Genomic DNA, 13,713 nt, shown 5'->3' with positions numbered 1-13,713 from the left:
AAAACACTCCCAGAGTAAAAACATTCTTAGATGGCTTCTCAGTCATGTCTCATCGTATCTTGCAGCTAGAAGAGCTCAAAATAAGTCTTGAATATCTGTTTCAGAAAACACCATGTCCATTATATAACTCTGTGATGCACCCAAGCATCCAACACTGTTCCCCTCTTACCCTCTCCATCGTGACAATCCATCCCTGTGTTTTTGCACTTGAATGTAGGGATATAAATTGGCTTTGATGTAAGATATTCTTTATTCCATATGTCACCAACCCCAAGTTAATGAGGTGACAAAGATAGCTCCAAGTGATGCAGGGAAATGGGAGCTGTGGCATGGGAAGGAGCAGCATCTACTGTTTGAGCCAAAAATTGAAGTGGAGTTGAAAGCCTTTGCTTTGCACCAGTGAGGTATTATAATCAGCTGAGTTGCAGCATCTTGCCTCTTTGAGAGGCACCATCTCCTTCTGTAGAGCTTCTTCTGGTATGTTTAGTCTCTAATTTAGAAAGAAAAAATATCAATTGACGTGTAATTCTAGAAAGATTCTCATTTCTTGTTCAACCTCATCCAGTATGCAAACTGCATTGCACTGAAGTTTCTGTTGCCTATTTATTGCTTCAAATCTTCAGGTTTTGACTAGTTAGCATGGTATGGAATTCTCTTCTGCTTATTGTGTGAATTTTTTATTATGTTCTTTAATATTTCTGTGCAACATTTACTGAAAAGAGGAGAACAAGGAATGTACTTACCCAAAGTGTTGTACTACAGCCAATGTATTTTTGTTGATTTCCAAGTGATACTTTTTTTAATACCCATCAGGGAACAAATTGACACAAATATTTAGTGAATTTCCAAAGATGAACTTACTTCTTGCCAAATTTGTGTGGAAATGCTTTCAATATGCTCAGAAATCTCTGCTTTTAGAAACTGCCAGTGCCCAGTCACTAGAGTATAATCTGTTGTGTAATTATGCTGTGTAAATATTATCTGTAGGCACACTGCTCTCTATCGGGGCACTGTCTGCTGCTGGAGCTTCCACTGTCATGACTGTGATGGTCTTAATGTCAAGTCAAAGACTCAGCAAGCTTCTCATCTTAATATCCTTAAAATGCCAGGGTTTTTGCATTCCTGCTTCTAGTTTAAATACAAGTGTATAATTTGCAGAAGGACCTTAAGCGTTTTTTGTGTAATTTTCATGTTTTCCATGTCTGTTACTGGATTTGAGCATGTTGTAATAATGTGGTATTGTTCCTATGGAAAACACTGATCATGAACTCTTCCTTTAGGTTGCCATTAAAATAATTGACAAAACACAGCTGAACCCAACTAGTCTACAAAAGGTATGTTTTTACATTTAATCTTTCAACTCTATTATGACTTGTTTGCTTCCCCACCTCCTTCCATTAACCCTGAATGCCTGTGCTGGAGAATCTGAAGCATTGCATACCTTTGCACACATCTGACTACTGTATTTAATAACTGGTTTTGTAACAGATATTTCTGACAGCCCTGCAGTTGTTCAAGCTGAACTCATGTGGAGCTGTAAACTGAGAAAACAGTGGTATTTGCCACTTCCTTTGTCTTCCAAGCAGAGCTGACTCTGTAGAGAGGACCTGTGGTTTGGTGTCATGCCCCCATGTCTCCTTTGTGACGGTTGCTTTGTTAAACTTAGAAATGCAAAACTTATGTTCTGTCCTCTAAAACTGGCCTTGGAAATACTGCCTGTGGACTGAAGGCCAGGCAGTGTCTGTGCCTTTCATGTAGCTTGCAGCAGGAGAGGTGATGCAGTTGTATGAAACAAATTGGGCCATGTCTATTCTGGTTTCTTCCCTCTAGCTCTGAATGTTTAATGTGCTGTTAGAGTTGTATCACCTTATCTTTTTAGTACAGAGTGATAAACCCTGCTCTTTCATTAGGCAACCCAGTCTGTTTGGGAATCCGTGCAGGAAGTACATTTAAATGTTACTTTTGCTTGGGACTTCTCTAACTCTGTCCTTTTAAGTTCTGCAGTCAAAGGCTTTTTGTTTACTTTTGAGTACTTTGATAAAAAAACCCTTGAAATATTTCTGTTTGAACAAGAGAATATGCAGAATTAACCTGCAAACAAAATGAAAGAGGATAACTAGAGTAAACTGGAGAATATACACATTTGTATTTTATGCAAATACTAAAAAGATCACTTGACTAGACTTTTTATCAAGATTAATGGTGCAAAAGTAAATTGGAAAAACACACAAGTTCTTACATTTTATGGTTTCATTGAGAGGCAAAGAATAACCTGTAGAAGAAAGGCTCCATCAGCTGAGCAGGTGGCAGCTTTGTATGACTCTGTAGACAGGGTAAAAGTTGATAATCTGGTTCCATTTTTCTCAGAATTTTTCTCAGTTTAGTCCCTGAGATTACTGGTGGTTTCTGGATAAGCAGGGTGAAAATAAAGTGCAAATTAGGTAATATGGTGGATCAGATAAAGTTGATTTCTGTGGCAGATTGCAACTTGAAATGCCTAAATAAAAATGGTTGAATGCTTGAAGCACTTGAAACAAAAGCTGTGTGATAAAAATGGGAAATATCAGAGCATGGGAAGAATGGTCAGAGAGAAGTAAAGGTGCCATGTTTTCAGTTAAAAATGTAAAATCATAGTCCTTCAGATGGTGTGACTTGAGATTGGGCTCTAATGCCAGTTTGAGCTCATATGGGGATACAATACAAACCTTTTACAAGTCACAGGTGTTCAGTTGGAAAAGCTACAAGCTGGAAGTGTGCATGATGGGCCTTTGATTACTGGGTTTCAGCTGGCTCAGTGTCCACTCACGGCTCCATCTCTGTTGTAATTTAATTTTTATTTACAATTTATAAAATTAGATTATGAAGTGTGATTTGTAGTGTGATCTTGTGTACCACTGGATTTCTTACCTGGGAATCTGGAAGAATAGTACCAAATAGCAGGGCAGATATCAGATCAAATTTATGGAGTGAAATTGCAAATGTGCTCTCATCTCTAAGCTCATTTGTTATACGAGCACAAAAAGAATTTAGTACGGCGTATCAGTTTTTAATTCAAAAACTGAAAGCATCTGTATTAAAATTAAATTCCTGCTTGCCATAGGAAGCAGGGTGAATGCCCAACATCCAACTTGCCAGCTTTGCCTGACCAAGGCTTTTCACGTTGCAAGCCTTTGCCCCTTCCCCCAGCGCCGCAGCCCCGGTGCCTTTGGAGCCAGCTGCACACAGGACCTGTGCATGCGGGGGAAGCTCAGATGGAAGTGCTTCTGATCTTGCACTTCTGCAGAGAGAGATAAAATATTTGAGGTATGGTGGGGAGGGAAGGGCTGTGCCCAGAAGAGGGTGTGGTGTACAGCGTCTCAGCTGCGGTGTAGCTGCATGCCCGAGTCATCCTTAGGTGGGGAAACAAATGGTGATTAAAGGCCGCCAGTTCTGGTTTCTTTGTGTTCCATCTTGCACATCGATACTTCAGCTGCCAGGAAGAAGTTAACCTTGTTAGGGACAGGCTTTGCTTTCCGGAGCAGTAATTCTTGGTATGCCCTCCCTGACAGCTCTGTGCTGACACTCAGCAGCACAGCTCTGAAGGGTCGGGTTTCTGCTCTGCTGCTGAGGAAGTTCTGTGGCAGCCACATGCAGCTACTCCTTACTGTTGTTTTAGGACCTAATTACTGCTCTGCTGCTCTTGCTTGGTGAAGAGGAAGCTGTAACTGGTACTTCCCTGCTTTGAAAGAAAAGGGAATTCTTAGAGGTTTTTTCCCATGCTGGCAGTGTTAGTCATAATCACTGTTCTCCACAAATGGACTTGGGTGTGCAATTCCAGTGGATCTTGGTCTCACTGCAAACAAGTGCTGATGCTACAGAGTTCACTTCCTCCTAGACAAAAAATAAAACAGTTTGGGTTTTTTTTTTTCCTTTGATTTACCAATGCTATTATATGCAAGGGTTTTTTTTTAGTAAGCCCATGTAATAGCACTAAATCATTTCTCATTTTCCTGTTTTAGAACTTGGCTCCTCAGCCAAATATTTTTGTTCATTATGTGCAGATGTTTTGCCACTTACTTGGGCAATACTTATTGTTAAAGCATTTAAGTGTTCTTAAACATCAATTTTAACATGGTTCATGTCCTTTCTGACCATGGGTCAATCAGTGTTTTAAGAACTTCAAGAAAAGTATGAGAATTTTAAATGCTCAGGCTCTTCTGTTTGTAATGTGTATCCCTTTCTGTTTCCAAGTTGTGCTTAGTTTGAGGCAAACTTGTATTGTGTAAAGGCTTTTTGCTTGAGATTCTTTATTAGATGTAGGGCATATTTCAGTGAGCAGTTACCAGGAGAAGCCTCATACACAGGTCAGGCTTGAGCTGGCTTGGGACAGCATCCTGTGAAAAGCCTCCTCCTTTAAAGGACAAGGTGACCAGGAGGGATTGGTGCTCTGCAGCTGGCACTGACTCACTTTTTAGCAAACTTTTTCAGTATTTTTAAAATAATTTGTTACAGTCTTGTGATAACTACTGTGGGAGCACTTCTAGTCTGTCTTTTGCTGTGTTCAAAGAGAGTTAACCTAAAAGAACCAGCTTCCATCACTGGTTCGTTGGGGTTTTTTTATTCAGTTTTTTAGCTCACAGCATTAATTAAATGGCATTCTTTTCCTGTATCTGACATGGCTTGCACTCAAAGGACCAGACCACAACAAAGCTGAAAGCCATTTGTTTGGCAGACTAAGGATGTTTGTCTTTGCCTGGAAACGTTTGTAGAGCTCCTGTTGACGGAAAATGAGCTGTTCAACAAGCTGGGAGTAGTTTTGGATCTCAGTATTAGAAATTAAACTGATGAGAACTGTTTTCAGTTGTTTGTGTGCCTTTATGGTTTCATTATGACAAGTAATTTCCTAATACTAAGAAAATAAGTTTCTGTATTGAGAACCCTCGTGTTACATTTTCTGATATTACACCTTGTTCTGTGTTCCTGTGGGCAGGGAACCTCAGAGGTGTGAGGTTTTATCATACCTGGCTGTTTGCAATGAATTTTATTGTGTGATGATAGTTACTAGGTCATCTCCCAGAAGCTGATGCAAATAACAAAATCTGTAAAACCTTTATCCAGCATACTTTGGGAAAGTTGTATGATGTGTACATTTTATTCCTCTATCAGAAATAGACTATAATACATATTACAATGTCAGGAATTTATAGAAAATATATCTATTTCGCCAGATATCCCCATCTTTGTCAAAATATGACATACAACAGATAAACTGACTAAGGGTGCATGATCTAAAGTGCATTTATCTAACTAAAATTACAGTTTGGTGGTGGTTGTATCCTATTCTCAAGTATTTTTATTTTTAATTTCCTCTGAGGCAGAAATAGTCTGTTTTTTAAAAGAGCTTGTTCCTAGTCACCCACTTGAACAAATGGCTCATGAAGTAGAAGCTGCTTTTTGACATGCTTCATTTGGGTTAGTAAAGCAGGGTAGTTATTTTGTGGACCAGTGTTTTGGTGAAGGTCTGACCCAGTAGGCTTTATCTGGGTATTGGGGGTGGAAGATTTCAGATACCAATTGAGAGTGAATTAATCCAACTCTTTTTGAAATTGTAAAAACTGATAAGAGCCTTTCCGTTATATAAGCTGTGATTAAAAGTATTAATGGAGTATTCAGAATATATTATACACCAGTTTAGCTGAAATGAATGAAAAGCAAGAAAAAAATAGCTATAGATTCAGCTGCTTTTAAATTCCTGATGATCAAGAGAGAGTCTGATGTATTCTACCCTGTCTGATTACATATGAAAAAGCTCCAGAAATAACATAGTTTAAAAAAGAAAAGAAGGCAATTTTACCTCTCTAGAGGATAAAGAAAACGTGTGCACAGAGGTTTTGAAACTATTTTGCATGGCCAGTAATTTACCTGATCAATCAATCATGATTTCACTTGAGCAGCTTGTCATCTAGCAAAGTCATCTACCCAGGCACAGACCTGGGTAACAAGATAATCAAAAGCATTTGGAAAACTGTTTGGTTTTTCTCTGTTCAGGTCGTGTGCCAGTCCCAGCTGGTGCTGTAGCAGGGAGGTCTCCAGGGCAGTGCAGTGAGGATTGCTCCCCAGATGTTGGCATTTGCAGAAATTCTGTGATTCTGAAATATCAGAAAGCAGAGAATGGTTTGAACAGCTGCCCTCCAAATTGTGAATTTGTCCTATAGATTTATTGAAAACCCACCCCTTGCATTTTCTTGTATTAAAAATCACAAAGGCACAAGGATTTTGTTTTGTTGACTATTTGGTTTATTTCTGTTTATTTCTAATGTTTCACCTTTTTTTTTTTTATTACAAAGTTTCACTTTTTCTTTGGTATTACTGAGTAAATACACTTACAAGTTTTTGAGTTGTTACTAATAGGTGTAGGCATACCAAATTTCTTCACTTTATCTGACATCTGACCTGAGCCAAATCTTCCAGCACCACTTTTTTTTTTTTTCCTTACTGTAATTAACTATGCTGTTATCCCTATCCTGTATTTACAAAACTCTTGGGTTTTTTCTTATGTCTGCATTCGCTTGGAGCTGTGGACTTCTATTCTGCTTCAGTGTCTCTACACGAAGTTCAGTATGATGTTAGGTTATTGATATTCCAGTAGAAATTTGTGTTAGGTATCTAATAAAACCTCTTGATTACTCCCACTTTTTGAAGCATGCTGTTAGAGAATAATTGACACTGAAGAACATCAGCCCTCTGGAGTCTTGGGCTGGCATGGGTGAGCTGCAGAGGGAGAACAGCTGCACACCTGGCTGCCATGTAGTGTTGTGCATAAAAAGAGAATTCTTTGCTTTTCTGAAAACAAGAGTATTTATGCTTCACGGGTTTTTTTTGTAATAATATTTTATCTTGGAACTGCTTTTCATTAATCTGCTATTTACCAGCTTTGTTCAAAGCAATGTTTTATAGTGCAGAAACACCACCTGTGGCATTTTTAGTATTATGGTTATGAATTTGTGTTATCTTACAATAGTCTTTTGCAGAAGAGAGGTGAAAATAATTTACAACTGTTTAGTCATGACTTTGCTTTCATTTCTAGTTTGTTAAATGTCACTCCATATTTTCATTAAGTTGCAGAAGGACAGAGTTTGCTCTGTGTGACAGGCAAAGTTGAAATCTTCAGAAATAGTTACTCAATTACAGCCCTCTTCACACAAGTATTGGCAGTGGGGGAGGGATACACAGGACATGAAACATGACAGTATCCTTACAATCTCTGGATTTAGGGCAGGGGATATAATGTCATCCTGCAGCTTGAAATGGGCAGTTGTCCCTCACCACCATCCTGCTGGGGTGAGCTAGAGATGGAGTGATTTTATATGGGAAATTGTGTGTTTTGTGAGATATTTTTGTTAAATAATTCCTGTACCTTGTGTGTCAGTCAGGGTTAACAGCAGTGCTTGCAGGAAGGGAAGCAGCAGATGGGGTGAGGAAAGCACCATTTGTGTTCTGCCCTGTTAACTTAGGCCAGTACATGCAGGGTGCTGCACTGACCAGGCTGTGCCTGGGGGTGAGTCAGGGGAGCTGTGCCTCAGTTGCCTTGCAGCAATGCTTCTGAAGGGCTCAGGGGTGGCCTTGTCTTCCCTTCTCTCCTTAGAACTTGCTCCTTGCTGGTGTAGGTGGATACCATGGTTTTTGCACAATATAAACAGCTGATTTTTCACCTGTGAGCTGCTGTTGTAGCACAGTAGTTCTTGGGCTTTAACAAAGTTCTGAAGAATGCTGAATTCATACTGCAGTGGTCTTCTGAAGGTGTTCTGGTGGGGATTCACAAGAATTTGGAGCTGTGCTTTTTGTGAAGGGAGTGAAAGATGTGTGAGATGTGCTGGTCAGCAGGAAGCTGCATGGGCTCACAGTGCTCTTCTGACCCCAAAAATCTGCAAACCACAGGGCTAAGGTCACTTCTTTCCTGAGCTGTCTAGAGTTCTTCTTGGGTGTTTGCAGGTTTTGGAGTGTTGATTTGCTTGGGAGGGGTGTTAAGCAGGCATTTAACTCTTCCTTTCAAAAAGTGCTTATTTCATGAACTACATTGATAATGTTTAATAATGTTTGCTCTTTCTGTTTAAATGACTATATCAAAGTCTTCAGTCTTTAAGGAGAATGGCTGTTTGTTAGTGATTTCATTAACTTATTTCACGTTTTATGTTTATTTCAGCTCTTTAGAGAAGTAAGAATAATGAAGATCTTAAATCATCCAAATATAGGTATCTTGTTTCTTTCACATTATTTCCATCTCTGGAGAAATTTTAGCTTTTTCACTGTTAAGATTGCTGTGGCATGAGTTTAAAAGATTATTTTGCACTGGAGTGTGAATTTACTCTAAGATAGCAGTAATAACTGGTATTTCAGAACTGTGTGTTTAAAAAAATAAAATAAACATTGTGATCCCATTGCACAGAACTGTTATTTGCATAGCTAACTGATAAATTTTCTCCTTTTGAATATAGTATTGATCTTTGACTGAACTCAGGTTCTCATTAAAAATTAACATATACACCAAAACCAAGAAGTGGTCAAGAATTTTTTCAAGTTTGTACATTTAAATGATGTGGTACTCCTATGGGACTGTCAGCAGGCTGGTAACTGATTTGTCACCACATGTGTCAGTTCAGTGCACATGTGTGGCTATTGCTGATGCTCAAATCTGTGCATGTTCTGCTTGGTTTAGTTATGTTCCCATGTAAAAGAAGCAAAGTATTGGTTCTTGAGAATATGTTGTTCTGTATGAGTTGACCAAATGTGTTATAGTATTTTCTACTTAGGAGCATTGGACAGAAAGCTTCTTTAGAGTAAATAGTCTGATATTATCAAGTGGCAGGCAAACAGTTTGGGCATTTTTCTCTCACAGAATTCTGTGGGGTGTTAACATAATGCTTCTGCAGCTAGTTAACTGATGACTAAATGTCTTTCTTTTCTAGTGAAGCTATTTGAAGTCATTGAAACTGAAAAAACTCTCTATTTAATAATGGAATATGCAAGTGGGGGTAAGTACCTCTTTTCTGCAGTGACACACTGAGCAGATTGCCAAGTGAGAGAAAGCACTTGTTTTCTTGAAAGTTTTGCTTTCTTTTTCAGCAAATATTTATGTCAAGGTAGTGTAAAATATTAAGCAAAATCTTTAATATTCACTGGGACTTGTTTTGTCAACATAAATAATTCATGTAACTTGTAAAACCAGCTTCTAAATTCACTACAACTTAGTAACATTTGCTTTTTTTTCACAACTCAAATTAACTGGGAATCTTTTCTCAGCCACTGATTGTTCCTGCCCATAACAAATACTAATGTTCTCAATTTACTGTATTCAGTTCCCTACCTCTGGTGTCCTATTTTGTATAAGATATTTGGTGAAATCATGTTCAGATGAAATATTTCTGTGTTTCTTTAATTGTTGCTTTCAAAAGCATGAGCGCTGCAACTTCTGTTTTTAGATGTTGATGACATCTTACATATCTTAATCACAGGCCTTCTACTGTCATGAATTGTTAGGCTTAGCCTTATGCCATTTTAGAAGGAGCTTAAATGCTCTTCCTGATTCTACAGGGGATGGAAAAATGCACTTTGTGCAGTGTCAGATATTTTCACCAGAGCCAGAATTAAGGTATTCAGGCTTAAGTTACTCCTTGCTGGCTAGAACTTAATATCACTCAGCTTGTCAGTGTGACCCTGGAGCACCAGCATGTAGGAATCTCAAACAGTTGGGGCTTTTCTTTAGGGGCAGGAAGGAGATAGACTTTTTTCAGAGAAAATCAGTGTTGAATTCAGACTGTTACATTAGATTATGTGAAGTTGAATGAATTGCTACAACTAAAGCAAGATTCTCTACCCACCTGTCTTTTCTTCCAGCAGCTTCCTGAATGCTCAGCCAAGGTTTGCTCAAACAGGAACAGAGTGGGCATTATCCCATTAAAATATTGACTAGTACAGGTGTTTGGAGAGACAACTCTGTGTTGTTTGATAGTACTAGACTTAAAAGTGAAGTCTTATTGCCATCTAGTGATTGGCTTCTAGGAGGTAGAAAGGCCAGTGGTTCTCTGAAGGAGTGAGGACCGTTCCTGGGATGATCAGGGAGAGGTAAGTACTGTACTGGTCTCAAAGGCCAAGAGCTGTACCTGTTGATGTGCCATGCTGTGCAAGACAGGAATGGCTGGCAAGCACAGTGGCAGGCATCAGCTTCCCTGTTTGCTCTTTGTCAAGGTAGAGGTCATCATGTTGCACATGAACTCTGGCTGCAGGATGAAAGACATTATTGCTACAGCTGCAACACTTCACATAAATTGGGGATAGTTCTTTCCCTGGTGTCTTTTTCCCTGATTTATGAAGAAGTGTTCAGGTTTGCTGCTTCAAGGTTTTTTAAGAAACAGCCATGAAATACAGCTGGGAGAGTTACCTGAGTTGAGGATTACAGAATGCACTGCAGAGGGAAGACTATTTTATGGGATGTCCTGACATTCCCTCAGATGGCTCAGTGGTTGCTTTTCCTGCAGTGTGACTCCCTTTTTTTTATTGCAATCTGGTGGAGTTGTGTCTTTTAAAAAAATAAATATATTACTCAGCTCTTCCCTTGTGCGGTGGCTGTCTACAAAAGCATGTTTCCTTGCTCAGTAGGGCATGTTTAAATATTTGAACCACTTCTGATTTTATGGTTTTTGCATACTAGTGAGGATTTTCAAAAACTGTGCTATTATTCTGTGTTTGTAGTTCTTACGTACATGACTGTTGGTTTTTAGTAGAGAAAATCTCCCATGCTTTCACAAACATGTCAGTGTTTCATGGGCCAGTGGCCTGCACCTAAAGCTCAGACATTGTAGTCTGTATTGATGTGCTCTAAAATGACTGCATTGATTAAAGAGGGGAAAAGCTGAAAAACAGTAGATCTTTAGTAATCTTTGGTCATCCACAGCTGTAGAACAGTGGCCTTGTTCTGTGTGTTTCACAGGTATGATGGTTGTGTGAGGGATTTATCAGTGTGTCCTGCTGTGCTCATTCTTGACCTTCCTTGTGGGTACCTCTTCCAAGCCTAGGTTAAAGCTAAGGTTTTGATTTTGTTTAGAACCATTTTATACACATGCACAAATTAAAATTCTAGCGTTGGTATTTTTTACATTTACATTTACAAATATCATTAATTGTTCTCATATATGAAACTTTTGCTTTCTGAAGCAAAAGAAACTCTGGTGAGAAAGTCTGTGAAGGGGTAGATGTCATCTTTGTTTACAAAACAGAAGTATGCTGCTCAGTTTCTATCCTAAGTAATTGGAAGGAAATGGTTTCCTTTGTGTATATCCAGTCACTCATTATTTTCTTGTAAAAGAGATGATGGTGTAGTAAATTGCACAGCAGTTGTGCCTTGTTCTCTTGAGCTGTCCTGTAATCATAAACTTGAAGTACAGTAATTCCAGTGAAGCTGCTGTGGGCAACTGCTGGAGAAGAATCTCTACATTCTGAAATTGGCATTAATGTATCTTGTTATTGAATTGTAGGGGAGGTGTTTGACTATCTGGTTGCACATGGAAGAATGAAGGAAAAGGAGGCTAGAGCTAAATTTAGACAGGTATGTGTAACATTCCTATATGTCAGCTTTCCCCTCACCCCTGTTTTTAATGGTGAAATGAGTAAAACAGCTGTCCTTTGCATTTGACTTACAGCAGCGTTCAGCATGTTGTGGGCTTGTAGCTCTGAGTTAGAAAAATCTTATGTCACAGCAGTACTTTGAAGGAGTCAGAGTCTGTTCAGTGGTGCTGTTTCCTTAGTGCTGAGTGCCAGGGTGTCCAAGAGTGCCAGAACACAGAGACTGCTTGGTTTGGAAGTGTATTCCATTCCAAAATGCATTTCCTCTGGGCTGATTTCATATGTCCTTAGCTCAGCAGGTCTGTAACATTTTGGAAGTTGTTCAAATGTAGCAGGCTACTAACAGACCTGTTTCAAACTACAGACAGTGCATGTAGTAGGGATCCATTCACATTCATCTGCTTACATGAGAAGATACTGTTTAATAGTTGTTCTAAAAAATGACAGAAAAGTAATGTCTAGACTTGTTAGTTTAGCTTTCTTTATGATGGATAAGCTAGCCCTGCCAAGGTGTTGGAATTTCATTGATCTGCAAAAAGCATTTCCATTCTACAGTCAAGCTGTACTGAACAAAACCAGATATTTTTACATAACTAATTCAAATCCAAATGTCTGCTCTTGTAGCATCTGGAGTTTCAGATCTGACCAGTCTTACACCCTTTTTTCTGCTCCTCTGCTGAAATTTGTAAATGCCTATTCCCTTTGGTCACTTGGATAGCCTCAGTAATGTTGTGACAAATAATAAATGTCAAGATTATGCTCCAGCTTAATGACACTTGAAAATAATGAGTAGGGACATGAGTAGGGACAAGAGTGGTTTTTTGAATGGTATGTAGGGGTTTGGAACTGCTGGATCAGGGCAGTGATGTTGCCCTTTTGGAAGGGGAGGCTCTGATGGTTTCACTTCTTAAGTATAGCCATGCATAATAGAAATTTGATGTAAGATATGAGACTTCCAGGAACCAAATTAATTATTTTGCTTTGTTTTCTCTCATCCTAATAAATCTTGTATTTACCCTTTTTAATCTTCTGGGGGAAAAAACCCACACCAAAACCACCACCACCAAACAAACAAAACAACGCAAAAGCAGCTGTAGACTTCATCTCCCCATCTTCATCTTCTTCATTTGTGATTACTGGAGTTATCCAGCTTGACAGTAAGGAAAACTTTTCTCACTCTTCAACACTCTCATGTGTCTTTTTAAAGCTGCTGCCTTCACTTTTATATTTGGTAGGTAGAGAGTTTTTCTTTGTGATTGAAGGTTTCTGGTTTGTGCTTCTGTGCTGTGTTGGCAGTAGGAGTGGTGGGATGTGAAACAGCCATTCCCACTTCAGCCCTCTCTTCTAAAGCCCTGCCTGTTGCCTTTGTAATGTCACTTGAAGAGCTTCAGAGTGACTTGAGAGGATTGACTGTTCTCTCTCACATGTGAATATTGGAAACTTCTGCTGATAGACTCTTTGCTCTCAGTCCTCAATTTCTTTCATCAGGAACTATGTGGAAAAAGATCTTGCAGTAATTACATTAAAATTACATGTTTCTTCAATAAATACCTTTTTTTCCTAACAATTTTACTCCCCTTTAAGTAAAAACATACAGAAACAGGTCAAACATGTTTTACAGGTACCCTTAGTGCTTAATTTTATGGGATAATGTGGGTAGTAGAGGAGATATGTAGCTTCATTTTTAAAAAGAAATGTGGAGGAAAAGAATTTACAAGGGAGTTACCTGCTGAACTGAGTGTTTGATCTATCAAGAATTGGGTTTATGTACTCTCAGCCTGATTTTTTGAGTTGGTTTGTTGGGGTTTTTTTTTGTATTTCAGTAGAATAAATGCTGTTTATAAACGTATATAGATGGCCTCACTTGTATGTACTGGAATACACTTTTCAGTTTTTTCATGTAAGTCTCCTGGTGCAGACAGCTGTGCTCTGTCCTCCCCCAACAGCTGATTTCCTGGCTGCTGAGCTCAACCAGTTTTAGAGGACCTTGATCTCAAAGAAGGGAGGTTCTTGAAAGCTTCAAAAGCCTCAGTTCCTGGGAAAAAAGAGAGAAGCCTGGAAATAAGCAGAGGAGAGAAACTGTAGCACAAGCTGATTGGGCTAAGCTAGAGAGAA

The 13,713-nt window shown here is 38.9% G+C and overlaps 1 protein-coding gene across 19 annotated transcripts in view; it reads left to right on the top strand.

The window, feature by feature from the left end:
• MARK3 (microtubule affinity regulating kinase 3) overlaps positions 1–13,713 on the top strand; it is a 62,440-nt gene that overhangs the window by 17,836 nt on the left and 30,891 nt on the right. For all 19 annotated transcript variants that reach the window (XM_071426372.1, XM_071426368.1, XM_071426377.1 and 16 more), the window contains 4 exons: positions 1,281–1,334; positions 8,183–8,231; positions 8,946–9,011; positions 11,511–11,581. In XM_071426372.1, coding sequence (XP_071282473.1) covers positions 1,281–1,334; positions 8,183–8,231; positions 8,946–9,011; positions 11,511–11,581 — 240 coding nt within the window. The remainder of the gene's footprint in view (positions 1–1,280; positions 1,335–8,182; positions 8,232–8,945; positions 9,012–11,510; positions 11,582–13,713) is intronic.

The sequence above is a fragment of the Agelaius tricolor genome, unplaced genomic scaffold, assembly GCF_023055355.1.
Source record: "Agelaius tricolor isolate 1412-34295 unplaced genomic scaffold, bAgeTri1.0.p SCAF_5, whole genome shotgun sequence".
In the NCBI taxonomy this organism is placed as follows: Eukaryota; Metazoa; Chordata; class Aves; order Passeriformes; family Icteridae; genus Agelaius; species Agelaius tricolor.
This window is presented reverse-complemented; position numbering and strand designations above follow the sequence as displayed.